Genomic DNA, 13,362 nt, shown 5'->3' with positions numbered 1-13,362 from the left:
TCTGCAATATTGATCGATGTTTGAATTTCACGATAATATTTAGTTCACAAAAATTAAAAAAAAAACCTCATACACAAATATTCCTTCAAAGAGCCGCATATCGCTCGCAAGCCGATGGTTGGCTACCCCAGTTATATATAAACTCAATCTGATTCTAGTATTTACAATTTAAATTAGGCTATGATGTTGTACTGTAAATTAATATTAGTAGATAATAATGTGAAGTCGTCCGAGAGGTCCATACCGCGGCTTAACTTTTGGAGAATTTCTACAGCTCTCTTTACTACAATTTCGGAGAGCATTAGCGCTAAGAAAAGAGTTGGAAGTAACTCTAGCATCACTTTTGTCATTTATAATGGGGATATCTGCTCGGTATGTTGTGTATATCGGTATTCATATATTAGTGATATTGATGTTATAACTTGCTCTCTCAAATCTTTTAAAAGACAATTTCATTCGAAATTATTGAGTACACACAATACAATTTAAACATCATTGGAAAGTGACGGCTTGCTGTGACTCGTAATTATTGCGGTGTTATATGCAGAATGCCTGTTTAGTAATGTTTTTATTTGTTTTGTCATTGTTTGACTATAAATCATTAAATGTTCTTAGTGAGATAGTTATAAGGTAACAATTGTAACTAATTTTATATTTTCTATAATTTCATGTTTTTAAGTTCGTACTTTCTCACTGCCTTTTGTTACTATTTATCTTCAATAAAGTAAGTATATAAATAAATCTCGGCATCGTAAGTACATATACATGCTATTAAACAAGCTTTGACGTTTATATTATAGGAGTTTTGATGCCTCAACTGGCTTTATAATCAATATAACGATAGAACGGTCAGACCGTTAACGAATAGAACATGTTTTTAATAATTCTTCAAAAAACTACAATCCGCATTACGAAAATATTCACTCTTCAATAATAAAATGAATTTAGCTATTAGTAAGTATATATTTTATTTAAGGCAACCAGAAATTAACGATGGAAAATTATACTCAATCTTTGTTATACGCATTATGAAGGATGGAGCTACCCGCCCGTAAGAAATATCCATTACAAAAGAATGGATGCTTGTCGTACCCCTAAACGTTTCAAGATACGGTGGAAATGTAATAGCTAGATATACGATAAAGGACTATGATATGGGCATGTGATGTGGCACATGATATTGATCGCATTAGGGACACAGACAAGCTAAGAGTAAAGGTCTTTGTTTTTATGTTTTTTGTTATGGCCTACGTTATTGGAGGCCTCTAATTCTCCCCTATCTTGTTTAGGGACAGGGAGCTTTCAATTTTTAATTAATTGTTACACATTCCTCTTTTTATGTCTTTACTCCTATTTCAGTGTTCTTAAGATCATTCATTTAATTTTCTAACATACTTCACATGATCTTACACACTCATCCATTTTTAGTTTCCTCCATTTCATCACCTTTCATCCTTCACCTTACTTCTCAAATATCACAGGTACTGGGTTTCTAATCTTTTTTTATCATAATTGATTTAGCGCTTAAACAATTTTTACAATTTAAATTTTTAGATATTATCACAGTTGGTATTTCATTTAATGTTATTTATTCCGGTGTTTTGTTTACAATTTTACTTTCTTTCTATCTTTTACTGTTTTACCGTTTTCATATTTTCTCATTTTTAATTTTTTTTTGTTCTTTTGTATGTAATGCATCGTAAATTGGATTACATAATTAAAGTTTTACTCTGGTCCTCTGAATTACCTTTTTGAGGTTTATTTCTTTGCTTAAAAATATTTTAGGTTATTTCAGTTAATCAATTTATTTAGCACTTTGAAACAATTGTAATGTTTACTATAGTATATGTGACAAAAGTTAAGGTTAAAATTAATGTTCTAAAAATTCTTGAAGAATCATTACGTTACACATTAGGTCCTCAAGTTGTTCACTGTATTCAAGTAATAAGGCTGCATCTAGCGTCTTACGACAGCCTTAACAACTTGTCGATGCGATGGGGTATATCAGTTACTTTCGTTAATCTTAGGCTCCCCACATTCCTAATTCAAGCTCTCAGAAAACTTTATTGCCACTTAAAGTAGGACTTTTATTAGATATTATTGAAGTTTAAGTTCTAATTTTTATTGATTTTAAATAAATGTAGAATCAAGATCAGCACTTAGACTAAATCAAGAGGCAAATATTAAAGGTCACAAGGCTCAAAGCCTCCATCGGGGCCATGGCTTGTTCCACTACATTCTATTTTATTACCGGATTGGGGCTTCATGCCGTCGCTGTTGTTTATTCCAACATACAAGACTTTACTAAAACCATTATTCTGCCCACTAAAACATATAATTATACATACATATACATAAATATAATTGCAGTGGGCGTCCAACTCCTCAAAAGAAGAAGAAAACTTAAAGATACGAGGATTCCTAAACGCGCCATTATCCCATAAAAAATACAGACGAGTTTTTTGTGGTCAATCAATCTTTCTACGTATTGTCTAAGTTTTTAGTACCCTTACACTTTTCTTCAAGATAGCCTTTAAGACTTTTAGATTACAGAAATGAGTAAAAATGTTCTACGTACACGTGTATGTATGGTTATATATCTATATATATATTGTAGATGTTAACTACCCATTATTTATACTTCTACTGTTTCCATGCCATTGTTGCCTGGAAGAAATGCCTCGTGTGTTAAAAATGGCTATTGTACTTTTTTGTTTATTATTATAAAACTATTTCTATGTTTTTAGCGTGTACTATAAAAAATATTAAGAAAATAAATAAGTAATTGTGTGATTTTAATTTTATATCTAAGGTAGTTGATGAGATATAGCATCAGGACACTTCTATCACTTTTATCACATAGTTTCTGTCCGTTTTGTGTGTTTTCTGTTAACGTGTGTTATTCATAAACTGTACTTTGTTGACAGGAGGAGGATTTATGAGATTATTTGGAACTTACTTGGCGACGCATGGGTCCGCTCTCGGCACTTATTTCAGATTATTACGTCCCCGGGGTGTGTCGCTGGATTTTCGTGAGATACTAAAAAGAGTTAACACACCATTCATGTTTTGTCTCAAAATTCCTGGTTCTGCTTCACTCGCTGAGGTCAGTAAATTTAACAAATTTTATTCCATTTGCAATTTGATTAATAATTTATTCATTTGCGTATTAAAGATGCAACTAAATTAAACATTACTTAATTTTAATATCGGAAAGAACTTGTTTAAAGTTATCTGAAGAAGCTGCGTGCAGGCCGCTTCCAACTTCTAATTGTTTATGTTTACGATTATTAATACCGGTTTTCATACTACACATCTTTAATATTATTTAATAAGACTTAATTAAAATTTAGGTGTACTTTTTCTACCTCTGGGGATTTAAGGTTCTGGTGTGGTGACCACGTACCCCCAAGCGTTAAAGTCCTCTTCCTCCTGATTCTATTGTAAACCTTTTGGCCCTGCAGTGGGCGTCCTATAATATTTCTACGCTTAAAAAATATCGGTAAATGTACCAGGACTTTTTTCGCTTTAGTAAATTGAAACTTTCAAAAAATATAATATTACTGTAGTGTTCTCTGGACAGAGTAAAGGGGACGCGTAATACGCCTTAATATCCTCTTATGGGAAAATATTAGTATCAAATCATGAACATTATTAAAAAAATAAATTAAAACATGTCACATAAAGTGTTCAACAGTATCAACAACAATGTACACTGATAATGTTGTTTAATTTAACCTTTGATATAAAGAAAATATATTTTTATTATAATTTTGGAGGATCGTAGAGCCGCTCTTCATTAAAGGGTTATCTTTTTTGTTAAAAGGGATGTTTTTGTAACGTTTTCATACATGCCTTTGTTACCGATGACGGGTTAGAGTACACACTTCAACTTGAAGTGATAGTCCTTTGTAAACTTTTAGTCAGAATACCAAAAAAAATTACGTACAATTAATATTGTTTACCTTGTCAATCGTTATAGAGAAATCTAGTGTTGACTGATAAAGAATAAACATTAAGTCCCCTTTGACGAGTGTTTCTAAAACGTGTAAATGTATAAATAAATAAGTCAATGAGGAACTCTTTGCAATTTTTTTATTGATACAACCATCCTTTACCGGATTTATATCGATCGATATAAAGTTAAAAACATAGATTCCACTTTTAAGAGAATTAAAAAAAAACTTTACGTTACAATATAAGAAGCACTAAATTTTACGATGACAAAATTAAAAGATTAACGGGCAATTTTGATAGAACTTATTCTTGGATTTTTTAGACAAAGTTAGAGTAAAGAACGTTCAGCTCTTTTGTAAGTTTGACCTTGGATAAATTTCTGACGCAGTTCTAAAATCTATCTTTAAAAAAATCATCTTGGTCTTGCCATAAATATTGTTTTAAGGAAAAAGGTAAAATTCGCTAATTGCAATAGAAAAACATTTTTTTATTGCACCTAGCATTTATCACGCTTACAGTGTGTTAGTTTAATGCATTAACACAAAACCATTAAAAATACATAAAACTTATACGAAGTGGTATCGATTGGCTGCATATAGTTCCATAAACGTTAGGGTCATTTTTCAATAGCAGCATGCACTCTTTTTATTGGAAAATTCATCAGATACCATTTAAAAATGACCAGAGCGTCTCTTATAGCCAGCAAATCCTTAGTTATCTTTTAAAATACGCCACACGGTTCTAGGAGCTCTCTATATATCCCGAGATAAAATCTTTTACTTTCGGATAGGATTTATTAAAATTTCGAATTCTTCCTCGAATTGTTTTAATCGCATTTTTCTTTTTCTGTCCTTAACATTTAACTATTATCAAGCGTATGGAGGATTTTAAAAATCCTTTTTGGCACCATAACTACTTAATGCTATGCAATCACTGACCTTTCCTTTTTCTTTATCACCATCCCGCTTCATAATCATAATATAAAAAAATGTATTACACTATATTGGCGCGAAAATAATAAAAAAAAAACACAATGAACAATCATATAGAAAAGTCAGTTGGAAAATTCAAAAGTAATTTGTTTATTTATTTTAAGATATTACAGTATTTATGACCAAAGTAGTAGTACAGATTACATAATTAGCTTCGGTGGTGTTTTTTTGGTTTCCTACTTTGTTAACTTATTATTAAATATAATATATTGTTGTATGTTACCAGAATACAATGTAAAATAGCATAATTAAATATTAAAAAACAATTATTGGGAGTAGATGAAATCTATTTTTATCTTGTTGGTGATAATAAATGAAAACGCATAGACGACTGCGCGAAGAAAGTGTTATGACTTGAACCGCTGGAGCGTTCAGATCTCTGAAGATATTGTTACCCTGTTTATTGAGTAGATTTTTAATTACCGAAGTTGTGTTAGCGATGTCGTCCTTAAAAACACTACTGTGGTTATTGCTCTGCGATACGTATCTTATTTTTTTATTTACGATTTAACATACATATAAATAAAATTCTATATAATTAAATTTTATACGTAGGCTTTGAAAAAAAAATCGAAGTAATAAATCAACGAAACGCAATAATTTTTCCGCGCTCATATTTTTTCGTGTATGATCTCTCTGAGCAGCACCGGTTTTTTTGAGTAATTGGTTTTGTTCATTTCATATTGCTATATTTTTCATGTCAGGCACTTATTATTGAGGTAATTTTCAGAATTCGGACACTATGATTTTTCTGAAGGTAAAATTTTTTCGTCCGTACATTTAACGAGATTTAATTTTCTTATTTACCACTTTATTTTGTATAAAATATTTATTTATAAATTCTACTTGTACATTGTTTATACGTGTACATTGCACGTGCTTTCACTTGTATTATATCTCGTATATGCGATATAATAACTTTTATTGCAACTACGTAGGTAATTACTTGCTTTTGAATTGTCACCACATACGTACTTTTGTTAACAAAACTTGTCAACACTATAAATTTCACTGTATTTTAGGACTACATCCAACTTTCCTTTTGTAGTTGATTTTTTCGTTAAATCTCATTTTCTATATCCCCTTTCAAATTTTGGAAGCGTTCCAGATTATGAGATAGTGTTTGAACAAAACCTCGATCGGTTTGCGTAATGTTATTCGTGCGAGATGTATTTCGCTTTTTATTCTTTTACATTTTCAATCTAACGTTACTAATGAAGTAACGATAGGATAATTCCGCAGTATGTAACCGGCTTAGGAAGCCTTATTTTACATAAAAGGTTCCGTTACAAATTACGTAATATACACGATGATTGTTTAAATCACACTATTATAAAGAAAATGAATGCTTTTGTAATGTGTACCATTATTATAGCACTTTTTAATGCTATATGTGCAGTGATTAACTGCAAAGAAATGTGGCCTCTCATTTTAGGCTCTATTAACAAGCTATCTTTGCTTAACGAGAAATACAGAGGTCCATGCTCAGGATTTATTTACGGTTTCTAATCAAGAATAAGAAAGTTAGTAGAAATAAAAAATAGCAAACATAATCATACGGACTAGTAACTCGAAGTGGTAGTGAGTAGGCCACAAAGTGCACGTGACATTATTCCAAGCCGGTGGAATCTTAATTTTAATTTGAGATTGTTCGTCCGCAAGATGGATAGATGGCAGATGGCGTTGAGAAACGCTGGAAGTAGACCGCTCCCTACGGGTCTTATTCGAAATTTCCGAGGCCTGTGTCCAATCCCATGGCTGGTTTGATTATAATTAACATATATTGCGATATATAATTGACATATATTGCGATTTTTAAGAGTGGAATTAAAATAGACTGTCATTTTATCGTAATATAACCATAACAGGAACGTATCAGGCATTTAAACATGCACAAATTTTGAGTTGTACCCATTTTTTGTTTACATAAATATATTTTTTTGGTATTGGATATTAGAGAGAGGTAAAAATAAAGATTTTCATTAATATACTGCCGCCTCGTACATAATATTCGACTGTGTTAGTCGACGGACTACTGACGGAACGATTTCGTATGCATAGTCATACACATTTCTATATAGTTAATGCCTTTTTGTCTGATACATCCTTATAACGCCCATCATATGATACGATGCATTGGACAGACTCATTTATCTAAAGCAGCTATTTTTATGTATCTTGTTATGTATTTTGTATCGATTTATAACTAAATGTAAGGTTCATAAAATGTTAGCTATGTATAAATACATAATAAGATTGAATTAAAGAGCGTAAAATGGCAGCTTTTGCATCATTAGGAAATAATTTAATGATTATATTACTATGTTTATTCGCAGGATTCTAAGTATTTTATTTTAAATTTAATATAATTTATTATCATTTATCGCAGGGTTTAGAAATAAAAGGGCAGATGGTGTTTTGTTCCGAATCAGATTCACTACTATTTGTCGGTTCACCGTTTCTCGATGGACTTGAAGGTCTCACCGGAAGAGGACTCTTCATTTCTGACATACCTTTACACGATGCCACCAGAGATGTTATATTAGTTGGAGAACAAGCAAGAGCGCAAGTAATACTCATACATTAGAATGATTAAATTATTACTTTAATCTAATATACATTTTTCTAATAAATCTGATATTATAGTCATATTTTTACAATGATCGTTTGAAGTAATTAAAAATATATTTTTAAGGATGGACTTAGAAGGAGAATGGACAAACTAAAGAATTCTATCGAAGAAGCCAGTAAAGCTGTCGATAAAGAACGTGAAAAGAATGTCAGCTTACTACATTTAATATTTCCGCCGCACATTGCAAAAAGGTTGTGGTTAGGTAAGTGATCATGATCTATTTGAATTATTTTTGTTAGTGGTGGAATAGGCTTTCACAGTTTCTGGGGGTTCAAATAGGAGAACACCGAGAGCGCATACTTCAAACCTATAGAAACATATCCTACATTACCTAGCTACATTCAATTGCTAGTCGGATTAAATTCCGTATACCGTGAGCATAACATATAACTATAACTGTCACACATCGCAGTATATTTTGTGTGCACAGAATACCTTATAGTGTGGTTGTGTGTAGTTATTTTTAAAATCATCACAAGGGGCTTTAAAAACCTTTTTTAGAATCTACTCAGACAGGGTTCTCCAGAAACCTCGGCGGCATGGGATTTAAGAGATAGATTATGATCATGCTAAAGAGAGGCAAATGTCGATATGATATCCATAGTTAGTTATATTTGGTGGATTTTATGGATCTTTCTAATTTTACACTATCTAAATTATCCACTCTCTAACTCACTAACATGTAATTAATTTTCTATATAATTTTATTCAAACAAATAAGCATGCCGGTGTAATAAAATTACTAATTACAGAAATCAAATTATATAATTATAAGCCGGGCATACATACCTTGACACGTATTATCTTTTGTAATAATAAGCTCGGAAACCAATTATAAGAAACGTAAACGGATTTTCATATTTAGAATTACAATTATGACTCTTTAGAACCTTTTTTGATCATGGCCGACAGTTGTTTTTTTTTCAAATATACTATACTGCAATTCATTCCAGAATTTACAGGTTCATTAAATTTCAATACGAATTCATTGATTCGATAGACGACGTTTCGATATTCCAGGATTGGATTTTGTTGTGAATGAGTTCTCTTTAGCTTACGCTAAGTTGGAGTAGTTAATTGGATCGTACAAATAAGATCTTTTACGTATAAATACTAAATGACCCAACAGACTTCCAACTTTCGATAGTTACAAGCCTGTTGCAGTGCAATAGAAAAAAAATATTACCATGAAAACGTATTATGGCGTGATGATTTTGTTTATAAATTTAAGCTCTTAATAATATACAATGATTACTCACAAAAAATTAGTAATAATGATTTATTATACACGATGTTTTAGTTTGATTATAACGCTAAAAAACCTTTTTTGATTTAATGCGTCGTCGTATGTTTCATAGCAAGAGACAGATGTTTCAATTTACTCTAAGGTTTGTGTAGGAAAATAAAAATGTTAATTTTATTGTCTTACTCTTATATTTTTTCTCTCCGCAAGAACTCTCGTGCCTTAATGAAAAACATAAAAAGAAATTAGCTGATTTTCTCGAGCCGTTCTCGTGTTTTGCGCTTAGCAACACATTTGCCGATTCATTTTTATTATATATTATATTTTTATACATAATAAATATAAAATAGATTTGATATTCTTTGGTTTAAATTTAAGTTTGCAGACGGTGAGTTCTTTGATATACTCAGAGAAATTCCGAGTAGCATGAGTTAAATATTTCAGGAGAGAAAATCGAAGCGAAGAGTCACGATGACGTCACGATGTTGTTTAGCGATATCGTCGGCTTCACTTCTATCTGCGCCACCGCCACCCCAATGATGGTTATTGCTATGCTCGAGGATTTGTACAGCGTATTTGATGTTTTCTGTGAGGAACTCGACGTCTACAAGGTAATTATCTATCAAACAATGTACAAATAGGGTCGATCTATGAAGCGTCTAGACTTCTGAGCCATTACGAGTCCAATATTTATGCGATCCACAGCTATTTGTTACAAGTCTGGGTATAATTATGTGATATATTAAGCTGTAAAATTTTCGCAGTCGCAAAAACAATAAACATTATTGCTGTGGTGATTTGTTTGTTTAGTATATTGCTTATAAAGCATATACAAAATGTCTATTTTTATATAAACAATCCCGTAAAGTTGTTTTTCTGTTGATTCATAGTGTTTTTCATTTTATATTCTATTTAGTATTGGGTATATTTAATATCCATAAATGTATAAGAAGGATCTGTTTACCTAATACACAAGTTTTTGCATTATATATATACATATTTATATGTATATGAAAAGATATATACATATATTATATATTTTATTGATTGAGGAGTCGTTGCCCAGCACTAGTGGACTAAGACTTGCAATTGGAGATCGCGGGTTTAATTCCCGGGAAAAAATCTTACATAATTCACTCTTTGTTCATGAATTATGTATATAATTGCCATAGCTCACAAAGAAGTTTCCAGAGGATAAGCAATAGCCTCCTTTGCGTACCATAATATCACACTGCCTTGTAGTGGGCCTCTATGGATAGGAACGAACACGACAACGATGCTAGTTTACCGGTTGTAGGGTGAATGTACAGCTCATTAGCTTTTAACAAATATTTACATTGTGTTCAAAAATAATAATTTAATGATAATATAGTGAAAACAAATAACGCAGAAAAAACATTATTAATATTTCAGTAATCAAATGAAACTAATGATTCTTTACTATATGTCCCTGCGGACTTAGTACTGCCAAAAGCTACTCGCCTGAATTGATTACATCATCAAGAGTGATTGACAATTGGTGTATAGGCCTTAAAGCTTTAAAATCTGTAATCATCCCGTATACTTTAAGATATAACAGAGAGTTGTGAAAGTTCTTGTACACTTTAATCATTAGTTGTAAAAATATAAAAATCAGTTTTGAAAAATATGATTTAGGTAGAAACAATAGGCGACGCATATTGCGTGGCCAGTGGACTGCACAGGAAGATCGATACTCATGCTCCGCAAATTGCTTGGATGGCCCTACGAATGGTTGAAACTTGTGCGCAGCATCTTACGCATGAGGGAAACCCCATAAAGGTACAAATGATGTAATCTTTAAAGCAATTAGTAGAATGGTTCGGATGTTTGTGTCGGGTTTTAATCATACTTTTCTTTTGCATAATTATTACATATTACAAACTTGTTAAGGTCATCGAAAGATGTTGGATGAAGGCCGCTTTCAACCGGTTCTATCAGAAATCTTGGCGTTCTATGGCTAAAATGATGATGATGATAAATATATTAAAGTTATCGCAATCGTAAGTACTACATCAGCTGATAAGTTAATTTTACTTTAAGCTGTCAAGATAAGTATTACCGTAGCATTATTATCTGCGAATTTATTGTTCATAAGCATCTCTTTATCCGGATTGAGAACACCATAGAAACTAGATTAATGTGATTTATAACCTTATTTCTAATTGTGATTAAGTCACATCTGAGCTTTAAAGTAATATTACATATCAAAATTTTAACTAACGACAACGAATAATACGATAACAAAATAATGACGTGTATTGTTAATGGTTTTTTTTGTTGGGTAAGACCCAAAAACAGTAGACCTAAAAACTGAAATCAAATACCGCGATTGAGACCATATACCAAGACCAATGTTTGAGACTGTAGTCTGAGAACAGACCGGGAGCAAAAATCTAGAAGTAATAACCGTAAGTGATACCTAATCTACGGATTCCAGTTTTGTTCACGGAATCACATGGTGTTTATGGAAGTATTAAGTCTAGTTTTACATAATTTTTAGCACCACAAAATTGAAATTAGAATTACAAAAGTATGGTTTGATAATCTATATTCCTTACACAGATGCGTATAGGTCTTCATACGGGTACAGTGCTGGCAGGAGTTGTCGGAAAAACGATGTTAAAGTATTGCCTGTTCGGACATAACGTCACGCTGGCCAATAAATTCGAATCCGGATCAGAACCACTCAAGATTAACGTCAGTCCTACCACTTACACGTAAGAAGCTTTAACAAAATTTTTTTTCTAAAGTAAAATAATATTTGACGATTTTTTATACGTAAGAAAAGGACTAATATATAGCTACTTCCGCAATGTAGCAGTAGTCGTGCAATAAAGTGCACCGCCCGCCAGCCCGCATAACATTACTCCGGAGGATGCCCCGTGGAGGGGTGAAACACGTGTTGAGTGATTTAACGGTGGTAGTTTTGTAATTCGCATTTTTACCGCGGGCGCCTTTATCAGCGGGCTGGCGGGTGGTGCACTTTATTGCACGACTACTGCTACATAGCGGAAGTAGCTATATATTAGTCTTTTTCTTACTTAGGATGGACTTTCGCAAAGTAACGCCTGAATCTATTAGAAATTTTTTAAACTTTTTGCTTTAATGGATTTAAATATCTAAATGAGGTGTAAACTAATTATTAAATAAAACTTAAAATATATATATAATTATTGCCGTTTCACTTTTATATTGTATTGTAATATAATTTATGTCGTATATAATGCTTTTTACTTATAACCCAAGTTTTAAATCTCATTAGAGCGGCTTTACTTTTTTGTTGATATTTAAAAGAGCTATTGGAATACTATAAGTGAAAATTTTGTCAATGTCTATCAATCAACTAGTTTACACCTGCTCATATTTTAATTTCTGTATGTTTTTCAAGCTATAAATGAAAAATATAAATAAATATAAAACTGAAATAAATGCAATACTTTCGATTCGTTAGTCGACGGTTAAAAAGTAACAGTAAAATTTATGTCGCAGGTGGCTCGTAAATTTCCCGGGATTCGATATGGAGCCTCGTGACCGCTCGTGCCTCCCAAACTCGTTCCCTAAGGACATTCCCGGAACATGCTATTTTCTGCACAAATACACGCATCCGGGGACTGACCCAAATGCGCCCCAGGTAAATATATACCTCTGTATTCATTTTAACAGATATTACCTCCACTTTTACGACTGTCCTTGTATTTTATCGTTCTCTTTCTTCATTATTAATACTCAATACATTTCTGATACTCCAATAATTGATCTACGGGCATACGATTCGATATTTGTTGTTATTATATAGACACTTTTCGTGTTATAACATATTGTGAACTAATATGTTGTAAAAAGCAAATTTTATTAGATTTTAGTTTAATTTTTATTTTTTTAACAGGTAAAACATATAGAAGAAGCTCTTATTGATTTCGGTATAGGACAAGCGAAGTCGGGTGGGGTTGAAAGTGAAGAGCCTACATAATGGACAAACAATTTTAAAGTCTTTATCCTCTAATTTAAAAAGAAATATATAAAATAAATAACTTGTAAATAGCCGCGTTTTAATCTCATACTATTTTAAATATTGCCTTAAACATTCTCATCTAGATAATAAGATTTTAAAATGTTAGAAATTTATGTAGGAAATCAGTAGCACTTATCTTGCTTAGGAAAATTTTGCTCACACAATAAATACTTTTTAAGGTAAATATTTGAATAGAGACTCTTTTTGAATTAAAAATCATAATTTTTTTTTTAATGTATTTGAAAAATAGCTTAAATCCAGTTTCTCTTTATTATACACGTACATGCATTATTACATCTATTTATGTAGTATCCAAACCTATTTGTTCTTTTTGTTAGCGAAATTTTATATGAATGTGAGCTAAAACTAGTGTTTAGATTTAAAAAGAAATTGTAAATGTATTATTAATTTTTTGTATATAGCTCTATCAGATATTAGCATTTATTCGAATATATTTTGTCTCTTAGAAACATACACAACACAAATGACTTCTCTGGCGAATAAT

General features: G+C 31.6%; 1 protein-coding gene across 1 annotated transcript in view; it reads left to right on the top strand.

The window, feature by feature from the left end:
• Gycalpha99B (guanylate cyclase 1 soluble subunit alpha 2) overlaps positions 1-12,815 on the top strand; it is a 38,469-nt gene extending 25,654 nt beyond the window's left edge. Inside the window, exons 7-14 of the mRNA XM_068767026.1 lie at positions 2,928-3,106; positions 7,339-7,518; positions 7,645-7,783; positions 9,269-9,435; positions 10,481-10,624; positions 11,408-11,562; positions 12,335-12,476; positions 12,732-12,815. Coding sequence (XP_068623127.1) covers positions 2,928-3,106; positions 7,339-7,518; positions 7,645-7,783; positions 9,269-9,435; positions 10,481-10,624; positions 11,408-11,562; positions 12,335-12,476; positions 12,732-12,815 — 1,190 coding nt within the window. The remainder of the gene's footprint in view (positions 1-2,927; positions 3,107-7,338; positions 7,519-7,644; positions 7,784-9,268; positions 9,436-10,480; positions 10,625-11,407; positions 11,563-12,334; positions 12,477-12,731) is intronic.
• The last annotated feature ends 547 nt before the right edge of the window (positions 12,816-13,362 follow it).

Source organism: Battus philenor, unplaced genomic scaffold (assembly GCF_028537555.1).
Source record: "Battus philenor isolate CCGP_79_NKW_IND1 unplaced genomic scaffold, ilBatPhil1.0.hap1 SCAF_22, whole genome shotgun sequence".
Taxonomy (NCBI): domain Eukaryota; kingdom Metazoa; phylum Arthropoda; class Insecta; order Lepidoptera; family Papilionidae; genus Battus; species Battus philenor.
Note: the sequence above shows the minus strand (reverse complement) of the source record. Positions and strands in the feature narration are given on the sequence as shown.